Below are 15,012 nucleotides of genomic sequence, written 5' to 3'. Positions count from 1 at the left end.
ATGAAGAAGTTCACAACGTTACCAATTAAATACTATATAGATACTGATATGAATCTTTATTAAGGTTCCCTGTGTCTGTGGTGCACTCATGGGGTGTTTAATGGAAGTAGTCAAGCTATATGCTTCCTTATGTCTGCAGGATGTCTGAGTACATGTAGATTACATCTACTGTGTTTGAGGCATTTTCTGACATAATATGGTGGGACATGTAGTCAGGACATACCTGTGGGATTCTATTGCTCCTTCCTAATCCAAAGCTTCAACACCTGTCTGTTCTTATCTTGCTGTGTCTGTCCTTTGCTTCCCTGAATGTCAGCTACTAAACCTGCCCCCCCCCCCCCCCCCCCCACTCCTCCTGCCCCACCCACCCCCTCTCCTGCTCTCTGTACCACGCACACTCACACAGATCAACATTGCATGCAAGGGTTCTCGTGTCAGGCTCTGCAGCCTCCTGCTGGTTCTCTGGATTTAATATATTCATCAGAAACAGACACTGAGTGAGGGGAGGGAGCAGATTAAAAGTCCAACAGTACATCATGATAAGGGACTGCAGTATTTTTCTGCTGCAAGACAACCTTAAAATACCCTTCGTCTGCACAATCCGCATTTGCCCATGGGCCAGGTTTGGAATGGGGACAGGAAAAGAAGAAAAAACATTGGCTACTTCTATCAATCTAAATTTAAACACCATCTAATCATATTTGTACATTTCCAGATATAATCTCCCCACAGATTAATATTTTTTTGCTATTTTGTCGATCCTAAACATGTCAGCTATCAGCGTCTGCTGTTGATTCAAAGGAAGACTCGATGATATTGCTGCCTCTCCATTTTTAATCTCACAAACACAGCTTCCATCATTTCAGGCCCTGCTACAGTCACAAGAAAACAGGCATTGAGACCTGCTGCATCGTTTTTTGGGCAGCACAGCCTCAAATGCCTAACTGGCTCGTTAATGTGAGAGAAAAAAGAACTGTGCTGTGCGGAATGTATTGGTTTTCACCTACTCCCTCTCACACTTCTCTCCTTGCATTTACACATTTAGGCAGAATTTGACGAGGAAGTGGTTGGATGACCATGTGTGAATTTAAGTGTCTTTTACAGCGCAATTATCTAATAAACCTCATTTTAAAAAATCAGCTCAGTAAAGCAGGAGGCCACGGGGTAGGTTTATCCAGCCATTTTGATAAAAAGTCCTCTTTCTCCACTACTGCTCCACTCCTGAGGTGATAGGGGGTGGAGGGAACTCTTGGGGTCACATGATGGTGCAGCGATTCCTCTGTAGTGCCCCCTGCAGACGGATGGAGGTGTGGTTGTGGCGCGTGCCCCGTGCCACTGCGATGCCCAGCAGCTCTTTGAAGAGCAGCACGACGTGCCAGTTGAACTTGGCAGAGCACTCGACATAACCGCACTTCCAGGTTTTCTTCACCAGGACGGAAACTGCCCTGCGAGGCATGAAGCGCTGCCGCTGCAGATCTCTTTTGTTGCCCACCACCAGGATTGGCACCTCACTGCTGCTGCCTTCCCTGCAGGTAATAATGGGAGAAAAATATGAATTTCAACATGCACAGTTTAATCATCTTGATGTTTGTCACCCGGTGGTTGGCTGGGCTTGTGCAAGATGTCTGCATGCAGTATTCCCTTCCTTCTGAGGCGTGCGGGGGTGGACTGGAGGATTAGAGCTCACAGGCTCAAGGGGCCTCCCACCACACTCACTCTGCAGTAGCTGGTTTACAGCATTATGAGGTGTGAAACTGTATGGCAAGCCAGTGGTATATGCGTAAATTAGTGGCCCAAGACCGCTGTGTGTAATGCTTACTCCCACTGTGTTAAAAGTAAACATCAACATTGAAGAGGACATCGAGTCTAAGCTTCTTCCATTGACACGTGATTGGTGGTGGCTTGGAATTCGAATAATAAAAAAGAGAAAATGATGGTTTACTACCACACTCGAGAAGAAAGTACCAGAGGAAATCAAATTGGATTGTTGTGAAAGTACTATGCAGGAAAACAGGCTTATTATATATATTTTTAACAGGTAGATATTCTTTACGACCTAGAAGGAAGCCAAAGCCCCTGGAGCTGGAAGCTGTTATTATGTTATTTAAGAAAAATAATAACATTAGCATATGAGCTGTATAATGAAAAATGTGGCAAGTCAAGTTGAATTCACTGAGGGCGGATAAATCAAGTGCATTATGAAACTTGAAGGAGCAGTGATGTGTGCAAGCACAAGGCATCTGCTCAGTGTCGGCTCAGGTATAAATTGTTAAAGCTGCTGCGTTAACTATTCATCTCTTTCTCTCATAATGAATAAGGTTTTCTTTTAGTTACAGTCCTGTCTCATCTTCTGACGAGGACATTTTCCCGTCTGCCTCCACAGATGGACAGAAATCTCAACAGAGGAGATACACATGCACTCACACACACACACACACACACAGACTGATGTGAACGGTACAGTTTTCATGCCCTGCAGCAAAGTTCTTAAAAAAACATTCTGGTGATCATATCACTTTTCTGCTTGTCACAGGTTGTACTCACATTACAAACTTAAAAATACCCCCAAGCACTTTTCCTCCAGGTTCAGTGTTTCAGCAGAACAACATGTACAGTACTGTATGTGTGAGAGTGTGTGTATGCAGCTGTTGGGGGAAACTATCCGAAAGTAGTGAAGGGACACAACACTGAGCTGAAGGGCTAAAACAAAATAAAGCAGAAAAAATGAGATTATTCTGTTTGAATGTATTTTGTCAGAGGAACTTTAAGGATACATTTTATAGTGTAAAGAGTAAGAGTAGAATAAACAGCTTAATTCTTATACTTGACATTTACACTACAGCCACCAGCGTTCTTCAATGCCCTCTATTATTTATGAGCTCAGTTTATATACAATGTCTGTTGTTTTACCGGTTATTCCTCTCCTCCTCGAGCCCGGGAAAAAATCTCCCTGCCCCCTCTACGATTACAAATATCTCCTCTTTTCCATTCTTCTTGCAATCACCATTCCTTCCCCCTGCTGCTGGTGGTAATGGTTTTTCTGTCATGGGTCATAAATATTTGTGGGAACACATTCAGAGCTTCAGGATGGTGGGGATGAACTGTGCAGTTGAAGCTTGGTCATGTACAACTCGGCAGAGCAAATTAAGCCATGGACTGTATCTTTCAACATGTAAAAATGTGTAGGTATGCCAACGCTGAAGATGACAGACAAGTGGAGCCTTTTAAATGATTTTGACAGTTGTGTTTTTTTAAATGCAGCAAGGAGTCTTCTGTGTTATCTTCCTCTGGTCCTCGAGCCTCCTGTCTTCTACGTCTGTTCTCCGTCCAATAAAAGCTGAAACGTGACGACTCTCTCTGGGCAGCTCTCATTCAGCGATGCCAGAATTAAATGTCATCCTGAACTGTCAGGATGCAGGGAGCAGTGTGCTGAATTAAAAGATATCCCCACAAGCAGACCATCCATCACTGTCACGCTGTCAGAGACATGTAATTGTGCAGCTTTGTGGACCGGCTGAGAAATTGCATGTCGTCTCCAGATGGGTGACAGGGGTGGGGTGGTGGGGTGGGGGAGGGGATGGGGTTGTCGTTAGGAATCACCAGCGAAGGTTAACAAGCTGTGATGTCAGCACATGTGTGTTCAGGAAGTGTTGGATCGGCTGAGAGAGAGAGGCCCGACTGTACCTGTGCTCCACTATCTGCTGTCGGATCATCTTGACGTATTCAAAGCTCTCCACGCAGCAGATGTCGTACACCAGGATGTAGGCGTTGGCGTTGCGGACGCCTCTGCAGCGCAGGTCCAGCCACTCCTTAAGAACAGACACAGAAAGAAAAAAACATGAATGAATAATAAATACTGTATGGACAAGACTATTTAAGGCTCCAGGGACAGAATCCATCAGTCCAATTCATAGAGCCATTGGCTGAAGCTTTCTGCAGTGTAGTAGTGACACATGTAAAGCGTCCCTGGGTCTCTTGAAAGTTACCAAATAAATTCAAGTTATTCATATTATTCTTATTCTTGTTCTTATTATTAATTACTAATCATTTTAAATGTACTGACTTCCTTACTTCCCCCACTTGTGTCGAGAGGATGAATACCAATGACTTTGAGCTATTTATGGTTTTGAGTGAAGTGTCTCAATAGGTCGTAGGTGGATCGTCAATAAATTTGTCGACCTCCTGTACCGCTGCCCAGTCACAGGCAGCTGTGTTCTGATGGTACAGCCCCTTGGATGGCTGGATCATCCAGAAACTGGAAGGCTGGAAGGTTGTTATTTCAATCCCCTATTCCGCAGTGTCTTGTAATTAGTGTGTGAATGTGATAGAAAAACGCTGCATTAAGAGCTAAATGTGTGTGTGAAAGGATCAGTGTGCTGTAAAGCGTTTTGACTGGTTGTGAAGACAGGAAAAGCACTGTATAAATGCAGTGTGTTTAATCGTGCTAGGGGACGTTGGCTCAATGTCATCAATTTGCTGCTTATCCTCTGAGAGAAAGTGCAGAGTCAACAGCGTCCCGGAGCTTGTATGACTCTGGGTCTCACAGTCTAGAACAAGGTCATAAAACACGGTGACTTCCCAGCAGAGACCACTACACTGTGTCTTAGCTACACATGTTCAAGGACTGCGACAGAGGCTTCTACTGTGGGAGATAAGCAAACACAGATGTCTCAGTCAGGACAGGATAAAGGAAAACACGCAAGGTAACTTTTACACTTTTAATGCTTCTCTGCGAAGTGATGTGAAGCACGTTCGGCAGTGCAAACAGCAGCTTTTGTTTGATGGCACCGAGTTCCAAAATGTAATAAAATGACATGGCAGAAACTTGAAAATTGCACCTCACTAGGGGACAGTAGCGCCGATAGAAACACAGTGACCCCTGCATCTGTTCATGCTGTGTTTATCCCGAGGTCTAGCTTAGCCATCATCACCCTCACCACCTCGAACAGCATGCGATGGATTTATGAGCATTTGAGCTGACAAAAAAGACCGAGAGGAAGATGGAGGTACTCAAGGGGCTGGGAAGACAAGATGTGTCCATGGAGTGAAATGAGAAAACAACCACGGCCCAGAGAGAAAGTTAAAGAGATGAAATAAAGGGTCGACGTGGTGCGTCTGCTGTACCCGCTCAATGCTAATGAGCGGTCTGGAGACGGGGCCTGTCAAGAACTGAACTCCATTCTATTCTATTGCGGTTCAGTCGATGCAATGTGACTGATTTGATTCAATTCAATTCATTCCACTTACTTTCAGCTCCATTCAACAATATCAGTTTTCAGGCACCGTGGACACGGAGCTCTGTCCAAGAAGCAGTTACGTAAGATGAATGTAGCTCTAAATCCTGTAATCCACAAACTATATGGCAGTAGCATTGAGTTATACAGGGTGACAGACATTATAACACAATCATTTCATCACAGGAGGAGTTCAATGGTTTGAGAAACGAGTCTGTTCACTTCCTTTGCCAAAGCTCAACCTCATCCATAATATTTAGTCTTTGTTTAATATGAATTCAAACTGAATTCTATCTGTCAACAAATGCGTTCTGGCTCTGCATCAACACGCCTGAAAACCCGTATCACGAGACCAATCACGGACGCTGGGCTTGCACGTGCAGGAGGCACCTGGTTGAATTGTGGAACAAAAGCTTGTCTCCTACACATCGTTGTAAAATACTGAATTTAACTGTACAGCTGTTAGTAAAGACAACAGGGTCAGCAGTGCTCGTAGGGATTATCCATGTTGCGTTCTACACTGTAGCCGAAGCTAATGCTGTTTCTTCCCAAAAGTGGATCATGTGATAGGAGCCTGACGAATCAGCGAAGGCTACATTACTAAAAGACCCAGTCAGCAAACCGTTGCGTTATGTCCTTGTTTTTAAACCTATCCATTTTTTCTGACTTAAATGCAGCCCCGGAGTTTTCAAACTAAAACGGTTTCAGCAGCGTCACAAAGGTTTTTCATTTCAGCAGTTTTAAAACTCCGGAGTAACGTGTGGTTGCCACGCGAATCCATAGCAGAGGTAGGAAAACGAATCGTACAGTTGAAGCCTAAGAGGAGAAGATCAAATCCAGCCAGCGAGCTAGTTAGCTTAACCGAGCATAAAAACAGGAAACGAGGGGAGACAGCTGTCAGAGGTCTGCCAGCACCTCTAAAGCTCACTTAACAAAATGGTATATGTCAGTTATTTAATCCGTTCCACAAAGGTGTTACATTGCAGCCACTGGAAACCACCAAAGGGAGCTGAGGAGCGGAGTAGCGTGAGCAAGTGTTAAAAGTGAGATTGTGTGCTATTACTAAGCCGGAAGCCGTCGCTTTGTCACATGTTGTCAGGATCTTCAAAGATGTTCTGCTTGTAAATAATGTTTATTTTTGACTGATGCACCTGTGCCTCAGGGACAGATTATGTTTGTTACATCACTTTACTTTGAAAACCCAGCTTTATAGACTCTGTTAGCCAGACATCTTTAAATTTTTCTGTCTCTTATTAAAATCCAAACTAATATGACCCTGGTTTGTAGAAGCTGTTTGCAACGTTGATTATGTGTCAAAATCATTTTCTATGTGGAAATTCTTCTACTTCTGTGCAAATAAAACCAAGTGATGAGGGAGCAGGCGATGATCGGTGTAACTTCTAATGATTTGTGAGAAATCATTTGTCTTCACTCAATATGGAAAATGACATTTGTGTCTCCAGGTGAGTTGTGAGGGAGAAACATTAGCCTCACACATCAGAGGGGACATAATGAGGCCGATCAGGCGTGGACGCAAACATGTGGCATGAAGATCGCTGCCACCCGAAGTGAGAGAGAAGGCAGATGAAGGGGGAGGTGTGTTGTGAAAACTGGAAGAAAGTGTGATTATTTTCTTTCTTAGGTTGAAATTCCAAAAATAAAATGTCACAGATGTTATGATTTCTGCTTTTCATCTCTGTTGTCAAGTGTCCAATAAAATTTGAAGATAGGCCAATAAGTCTCGGAAAAAAACCACGCACCTATTTTAATCACCAAACAGATCAGACATATCTCCTGTCATAGCAGCTCATCAAGACGGCTCACTCTCACTCTGATAATTGAGGCAACTGGTGACGTGAGATGCACCGTGGCTTCACGTGCAGCCTCATGTCCCTGGAGCTAAAAATAGCTGCTTGTTCTCATCTCATATCTCTCTGTCATCCGAGTGCTGTTTGTAAATGTGGAGGAGGGGATGCAAAACAGCAATCTCTATTACTCCAAAAAAAACACAAACAAAAAGCAGAGGCACAACAAGCGAAACAAAGAGAAGCACACTGAGGCCTGGACAGACGAGAGCAACTGAAATCAGATGAATTTAAAATGCATGTGTGGGCATGTTTATTTGTGTGTGTGTGTGTGTGGGCTGGCAGGATGTGAGGGTGTGCTTGTGGGAGCGTGACTATGAAGTGTGGTGCCACTGTCTGTGTCCTCCACTCGGTCTCCGTAACACGGCGCACAGAAGAAAAAGGAAAAGAGCATCTCATCCCTCGCTCCTCAAGAGCCAAACAGAACACGTTTCCCTGGCAACGGCAGGTTGCGGTCAGTTTTTAACAAAGCTGTCGTGTATACTGACATTGTGTGTGTGTGTGTGTGTGGGGGGGGGTCTTAATGTTAATGAGAGCAGGTTGTGATGGATCGATGCTAAACTACAGGATGCAGTGTGATGAGTAATTAGAGATATATCACACGTAGGCCATGCTGGTTGATTTGCAATTAAAATCGATTACATTCCCCGGTGTGTGTGTGTGTGTGTGGGGGGGGGGGATTACCATTAGTCAATGGTGGCGTGCAACGTTTGAGGGGACATGGTGACTAATGGTCTAACGCTGGTTTCTCACGCTCATGTACTATTCATTTCTAACATTAATTTTATACGAGTTGAAGCAGCTTAAAGAACACGTTTGGCATTTTAAATACGCTTATTCACTTTTAGCTGAGAGTTACATGAGTGGATTAATGCCACTGCTCATGAATACAATGTAAAAGGGGGCAGTGGCAGGTTATCCTAGCGTAGCTTAGCCAAAAAGAGTGGAAGCAGCAAGTCTGTCTGAAATTCACCCACCTCCGTCTCTGGCTCACTATATAATTATGAAATAGAATTAATTATATGATATCATTTCTTTTTTTTATTCATTTCAATCTGTACTCTAGATTGTAAAACTATATGTCACAATATCCACACTGAACTATGAATTGGTTCTAATTAATATTAATACAAATATGAAAACATCTCACCCCTGTCCAACTGTTTGTCGGTTGGTTGGTTTGTAAGCAAGATAACTGCAAAACTTGTTGGAAGAATGTGGTAAAGTCCCCAAAGGAAGGAAACCACAACATTTTGGTGTGGATCCGTATCAGGGGGTAGATCCAATAAGTTTGTGTCACTTAGATAACGTTGTGAGGCGTTTTAACATTAAAATTTTAACTGAATATAGATGAAAAGAATCTGGCACATTTAGAGGACTGATTTCTATATGTGTCCAATTTGGTGCAGCTTGATTGAAATTAAGAATATGTGTCCTACTGAATGCTATTCATATGTGGTTTTGCCTCACAAACCCCTAAATGTCTTGTAAACCTCCTGCGGACGCACACTTCTTATTTCCACCACGTCTGCGAAAGCCAAAATTACACAATGTGTGACATGGAAAGCAATCATTTCCAGCCTCTTATCACAGACTCTATCGACAGAGATAACCGTGAAAAACGTCCAGAGAGCTGAAGGAGAGAGAGGGAGGAGAGAGAGAAGGAGGAGAGAGAGAGAAGGAGAGAGAGAGAGAAGGAGGAGAGAGAGAGAAGGAGAGAGAGAGAAGGAGAGAGAGAGAGAGAGAGAGAAAGAGAGCATTCTGTGTGGGAGGAAGTCATGGAGATACATTATGGCAAGAAAAAAAAAAGATAGAACAAGACAAACTGTTGCAGAATCCACCGTCAGGCTTAAAATCATCTGTCATCACATCCTATTGACACTCTGTGACAGACGCTCTCTAAATGCCATACTATCAGCATCCGACAGATATACTGCGAAGCAAAGAAATCATTACACCATCACAGCCTCGCAGTAAAATAACAGAAATCGTTCCTGTCTCCAGTGCTGGGAAGTGTAAAAATGTCCGTGGTTGAAATGGGGTCACGAGGAGCCTGCCAGAACATCCCTGTTCTCCTTTCAAATGTAATCTGAACTGATGAGAAATGGCCAGGCTGCACAAGCATGGAGGCGGACTGACTCACTGCAGCTTGTTCATCACAGATTTCAGTGGACTTCATAAAAAGCTCGTTCGGTAAACCTTCCTTCCACCACAGTGTCCATTAAACTTTGCGTAACCTTTCTAATTGACTGAAGCAAATTCCTACTGTCTCCTCTTTATTCCCGACTGTATTCATGGAGGGAGCTGTGCTGTAATTCAATCTGCTCTGTGCTGCAAGTAAGAAAGACGGTTTCTCTGAGCTGGCAATGCATTGTGTCCACTGCCCCTCACCCAGGTTTCCTTTCTCTGCCCACTGAGCCCCATGTATCATGGCCATATGGGACTTTACTAGTTAATTGGTAAGCCGCAACATGCTGCCACTAGTGTCACTAGTTGCATTCCCAATTGGTTGATGTTTTTTTTTTTTTTTCAACTGGAGAGTGAAAACACTTCTAGTAGTGGAACCAGAAGACACTTTAGCCTCTACCAGTTAAAAAGTAGACAACTGGTAAGACCAAAATACCTTCAATAGTTAACTAGCAGACCCCTTGAATCTTTACAGTTAACTTGTGACACTTTTGAGCCCAATAGTTAACTGGTGAGTCTCAGAACAATCTCACTAGTGGACATTGTGGCTGTTACTAGTTAACAAGTCAATATCATCTTCTGACATGCCGTGTCGGTGTGCTCGGCTCATTTCCCCAGAGACTCTCAACCTTCAGCTCTAAAGGATACAGCTGTTCCACACTGCTCACCGCATGCTCTACACGGTGCTTCATGAATACCGACGCACTCCCTCACTTTGGGTCTAGCCAAATTAGCACATTGTTTCCAACACTGCTGATTGGAGCTGCAGACGATAAAAACCTGTGTCCGCTGTGGAGTCATTTGACACGGGAGTGAATGCTGATTGTATCAATTCCCATCCGAGACAAAAGCCTGTTCTTAGTGGGTTCTTTGACCAGCGCAAAAGGAGCTAAAGACAAAATTCCAAACTAGTGCGACCAAGCCTCCGACAGAGACTGAACTAGTTAAATAAACCGCCGTCTGATATCGAGGTAATATATTAGGTCTTAAACTGCTTTCCATGCATGTGAGCAAGCTGCAGAACAAGCAGGACATGACAGGGAAGGAGAGGGGGAGAAGTACAGCCGGCCTTGTAGGGTCGTTCCTCAGCAAATGAGGGACCATAAACCTGTCAGGTAGAAATGTTGTGGCAGCACTCCGCTGATGGTTTTCCTTCCACAAAGAACCGGCCAAACATTTGCCTCCTCACTGCTCCGCCACCAGAAAATGAGTATGAAATGTTCTCACAATAAGTAAAACATGATATCAAATGAGAGCTTTGGGAGCTTAGTAGCTTTTTCATGTGACTCAACCTCAGGGACATCCGACACTCGTAAACTCATAAGACACGTCCTGTCTTATTCTTGCTTTCTGCTCACACCTACCAGCTCATTCCCTAGTGGGGGTTAAGCACCATTTAGCAGAAGAAGGAAGGGGGGGGGAGGGAGAGAGAGAGGGATGGGGTCTTTAGACAGGGTCTTAGTGGCCAGGAAACAATGAATCACTCTGACATGATGGAGCAAAATCTTAAATCTCTTGTAGACCAGCTACGTGTTTTTCTGCGGGAGCCCGACAAGATGATGGCTCCGGCGTCCCAGCTCGCCTGTCAGATGTTTCCTGTGTTAACGCCGAGGTTTCAGAGCGTACAGCAAACCAGTGCTGCTCTGCCTCCTCCCCGGCCTGATCCTTATTTTCTCGGTGGCACCTTGTCTGTGTAGATAACCACAGCTGTTCTCGGAGAGGGCTACATGTGACACCAAAGGGGGAGAAGGAGGGAAATGTTCCGCTGCAGCAGACAGCTCGGTGTTGTGACCTTGGAGATTTATATGTTGAAAGCATCACATCCTGGCTGAACGGGCAGGAGTCAAAAGCCCAACTGAAGCCAACAGAGACTGGGGGTTAGGCATTTTTCTTTCAATCCCTAAGGACCTTTCACACTCACAGACACCAAATCCAGACTTTTTTCTACTATTTCTGCTGCTGAAGAGAAGAGGGAGGGTTTTACTGAAAGGTGTTTTTCACTTCACTTTTAGGTTCATATTTATTTCAAGTCTATTTTGAGAACAACACTCAGTCATGTTCTCAATGTAATATCATTAGGGATTTCTTCTTAGAGCAATTTCAACAGAAGTGTTTATTGATCTCCATTATATGAAATGTCTGTTAAAAATTCAGAACTGTTCTGGTGATGATGACAGAACTGAACGGTTGTTTAATCTTATAAACTAAAAATGTGCTTCCTTTGTTTCTAAACCTGTGGTTCATTATTATACATTTTTTAAATCAATTGTTCTTCCATCTCTAATTGCAAAATGCAATAGAGAATCTCTCTGGGGGCAGTATGGTTATGAGGAGCAATTATAGCTTCGGATCAAACATTTAATTAGTATTTCATAACCTGTTCTATACAGAAAAAACGTTCAGAGAGGAAAAAGCTGAAGGGACGTCTGAGATAATTCCTCAATATTCTAGATTCTTGGCAAGAGAAAAGCCAAAGTTGCAGATCTGCTTCACGAAGTGACTACAAATTAGGGACGTTCTGAGCTGAAGTGCATTTGTGCCATGATCCTGCAGAAAATCTGATGTTTCTCAAACTAATGAGGAGTGGCATATGACCTGTGGCCATGAATAAAAGGGCAATCTGTTCTATTTTTAAACTGGGACTTTAACCAGGTGCCGTGGTAAAAGCCCGCAGCACAATCCTGCGATTATTTTCTGCGCGTGTGAGCCAGATTCAAGACAACGGACACCAGCAGCAGCAGAATAAAGTGTAATGTGATAATGTGATGAACTCACTCACACTATTTGATGCTTTGCTGTTAGTCAAGGAGACTGAAGAAGACCTTTTTATGATGACTTTATAAGAAGGAATACGTAATTGGCTGCAGAGGGACACACAAATCTGCAAATGTATATCATAACATCATCAACTTCATGCCACCATGCCACTTTGCTTACTTTATACTTTGTTCTTATTAGCTATTATTGCAGATGGAGTTTTTTTTTACATTATTAATTGTTTTATGATATTGTGATTGTCTAGGCCTGTATCTTAGGCTGTTGCTTTGGCCACACACGGTAAGGTCTTGACAATAAAGCTTACAGAAAAAGATGTAGAGAAGGAAGCGAGATAGATGGATAGAAACTTCAACTAATACAAATATTACAAAGGAATTCTACATCAAATGTAAAAAAAAAGTTACCCTGAATTTTTCAGTTTTCATAAGTTTGACATTAGTAAATATGTTTTATAACATTTTCAACTCCATGCCACCATCTCCATTTTATATGTTGCTATTATTGTTGTTGTTTTTCTTTGATGTTGTTGTTTAAATATGATTCAGTGATTGTCTTCAGCATTGTATTTGTGCCAATACAGCTTACTAAATTAAACTTAAGAGAGTGAGTGAGAGAGCGAGAGAGAAAGGTAGAGAAATGAGGGGGGGGGGGGGGGGGGGGGGGGGGAGTTTACAACGTCAAAGTGAGGCTCTCCATGGCTTTAAGTCAGTCGGGTCTCCATAGCAACTAGTAGACTAGGGACATCTGATAGTGATAGAAGAATGAATACAGTTGATGGGTTCGTGTTTGAGGGACGCCATTGGCTTTGAACAGAGGGACACTAATAACATGAAGTATGCGATTTAATAAACGAGATTTGATCCGAGAATGAATCAACACACATGTTGAATAAAACCTCCTGTATGAGTTAAACGGTCTGTGAGCCGGATACCTGGCTGGAGCTGGATGGAAAAGAGGAGATTGGCGGGACGTCCAGAACCTTCAGCTCATACATGTTCCCGTTGAGGATGACGGAGGGTCTGTACACGTATCTGCTCCTGGTCGGCGTGTACACCTCTGAGAAGTCGTTATAGATGAACTGGCGGATTATAGAAGTTTTGCCCACTCCGGGAGCGCCTATGACCGCGATACTCAGAGTCTCCACCATTCCTGGAGCGCGAGTTCAGCACCATGGACAGCGGCGCCAGATGTGACCGTCCACAAAGCACAGCTGGCCGCCGCTGCTGTGCCGCAGCTCTGATGGAATTCAGTCCCGCCGCTGCCCCTTTAACCAGCCGCCACCGAGTCACCTCAGCCGGGTTCAACTGTGCTCAAATGAAACCAAGTCAGTGGCTGAACACTGATCCGGCCCTCGAGCACAGAGGATGAAACTTTATCTCCAGGTCTGAAAGGTGGGGAGAGAAGAAGAAGAAGAAGCCACGCAGCTTGGAGAGCGCATCAAAAACAAAGCTGGATGCAGACGGGGGGGGGATTGTTTTCTGCTGCCTCCGCAATCCGGCACCCACACACGGAGAGACTCCGGGTTTTCAGGGGACATCCCCGGGCGTCCTCGTCCCCGAAGAGGAAGCGTAAAAGTCCGTCCTTGTCGTCCCCACATGGATAGAATCTCATCCAGGCTAGACTCTGACCTTGCCCGAACACCGCACGGGAGCCCTCGGTGTCTTCATGGATTGTCTCCTCTGCACCTCTCACCGCACATTTCCACCGATGCACCACCACGGCGCGCCTCCATCACAGGGAGGACGGGCGCGCAGCAAATAAGCTTTCCACGTGTTCCGAAATGTGTTACAAACCCATAATCTCCTTTTGTCCTCCGATGGCAGAAAGATCAGTTTACATCTGCGTGATTCAGGAGAGAGGAGCAGATCCACGCAGCCCGCAGACGTGCGTTTCCACTGAAGGCATCTGGAGCCTATTAACGCGCACTGTGTGTCTGCTCTATCTCTCTATTCTCTCTCTCTCTCTCTCTCTCTCTCTCTCTCTCTCTCTCTCTCTCTCTCTCTCTCTCGCTCTGCTCATCCAATAGGATCGTCTGAAAGGCTGCGCGCTCTCCCAATGCGCCGCGAATAAATGGCAAAGGAAGAGGCCAAAACACACGCCACCAGCCTCATGCATCATCTCGCGGTGACGCGGGCGCACTTAAGACCGTAAGGCATCATAAGACAGGGTCCCCGGGCGGTTCAAGGGCGACGCGCGCCATCGATCACATGGCGGATGGCAGCGGTTCCACATGTGGCCACAGGTCAACCTCAGTGACAAAGCTGAGGACCATCACACTCACACCATGGCCCCTGAGGAAAGAGGCGATGAGCTGAATGACCTCTGGAACTGCTCAGCAAGGAAAAAGTGTCTTATAAAGGGTTAATACATAAATTGTTTGTGTATGTCCAGACTGTGAACAGTTCTTTTGGCATTTGTCCTGGGGTGTCTCACCCTCAGGAGCCCAATCTATAAACCTTTTATTGATTGATGCTTTATTGAAACATGACCCCAGAGCCCACCCCTGGTGAATCTTAATGTTCGCTCGAGAACAAACACGAGAAGCCTCATAATGAACATCTCTATGTGTCAAAGTGGGAAATATTTATTAGATTTCTTCTGATGTCAAATGTGATGAGAATTTGTGAGCTATCTTCCAGATATGTTTATGTGATGGATGTGGTGTTTTATTAACACACTCAGATTTCTTGTCAGTTCCTTCATGCATTTGGTTTTCCTTGAAATACTTGGCAGCATCATAACGTCTTGATCGCAAACTAATTAAGTCCATTAAAGACACTGAGGTCATTTTCTTAATAACTCTAATAAAAATGTTTGGTTTAACAACCTGGAGAGAATTTGCAGTGCTTTGCTATAGTGGGTCAGGTGTTACTGTAAATGTGTTTACTTTTAGGCCAATAAATAAACAGTGATTCTGAATGTTTTTTTACCCCCGTTGATCCTCTCAC

The 15,012-nt window shown here is 44.2% G+C and overlaps 1 protein-coding gene across 2 annotated transcripts; it reads right to left on the bottom strand.

The window, feature by feature from the left end:
* Positions 1-381: 381 nt before the first annotated feature.
* Positions 382-13,211, bottom strand: rasl10a (RAS-like, family 10, member A). Of its 2 annotated transcripts, none has more exons than XM_053421367.1 (3): positions 12,996-13,211; positions 3,680-3,809; positions 382-1,521 (listed from the first exon to the last, which is right to left on the bottom strand). In XM_053421367.1, exons 1-3 carry the CDS (start codon positions 13,209-13,211, stop codon positions 1,256-1,258), a joined length of 612 nt encoding a protein of 203 aa, XP_053277342.1. In that variant the 3' UTR covers positions 382-1,255. The 2 variants fall into 2 exon arrangements, with proteins under 2 accessions (XP_053277342.1, XP_053277341.1); XM_053421366.1 differs by having other exon boundaries at positions 382-1,526; positions 3,685-3,809.
* Positions 13,212-15,012: the final 1,801 nt, after the last annotated feature.

Source organism: Pleuronectes platessa, chromosome 4 (assembly GCF_947347685.1).
Source record: "Pleuronectes platessa chromosome 4, fPlePla1.1, whole genome shotgun sequence".
NCBI lineage: Eukaryota > Metazoa > Chordata > Actinopteri > Pleuronectiformes > Pleuronectidae > Pleuronectes > Pleuronectes platessa.
The sequence above is the reverse complement of the archived record's forward strand: the minus strand, read 5'-3'. Positions and strand labels throughout refer to the sequence as shown.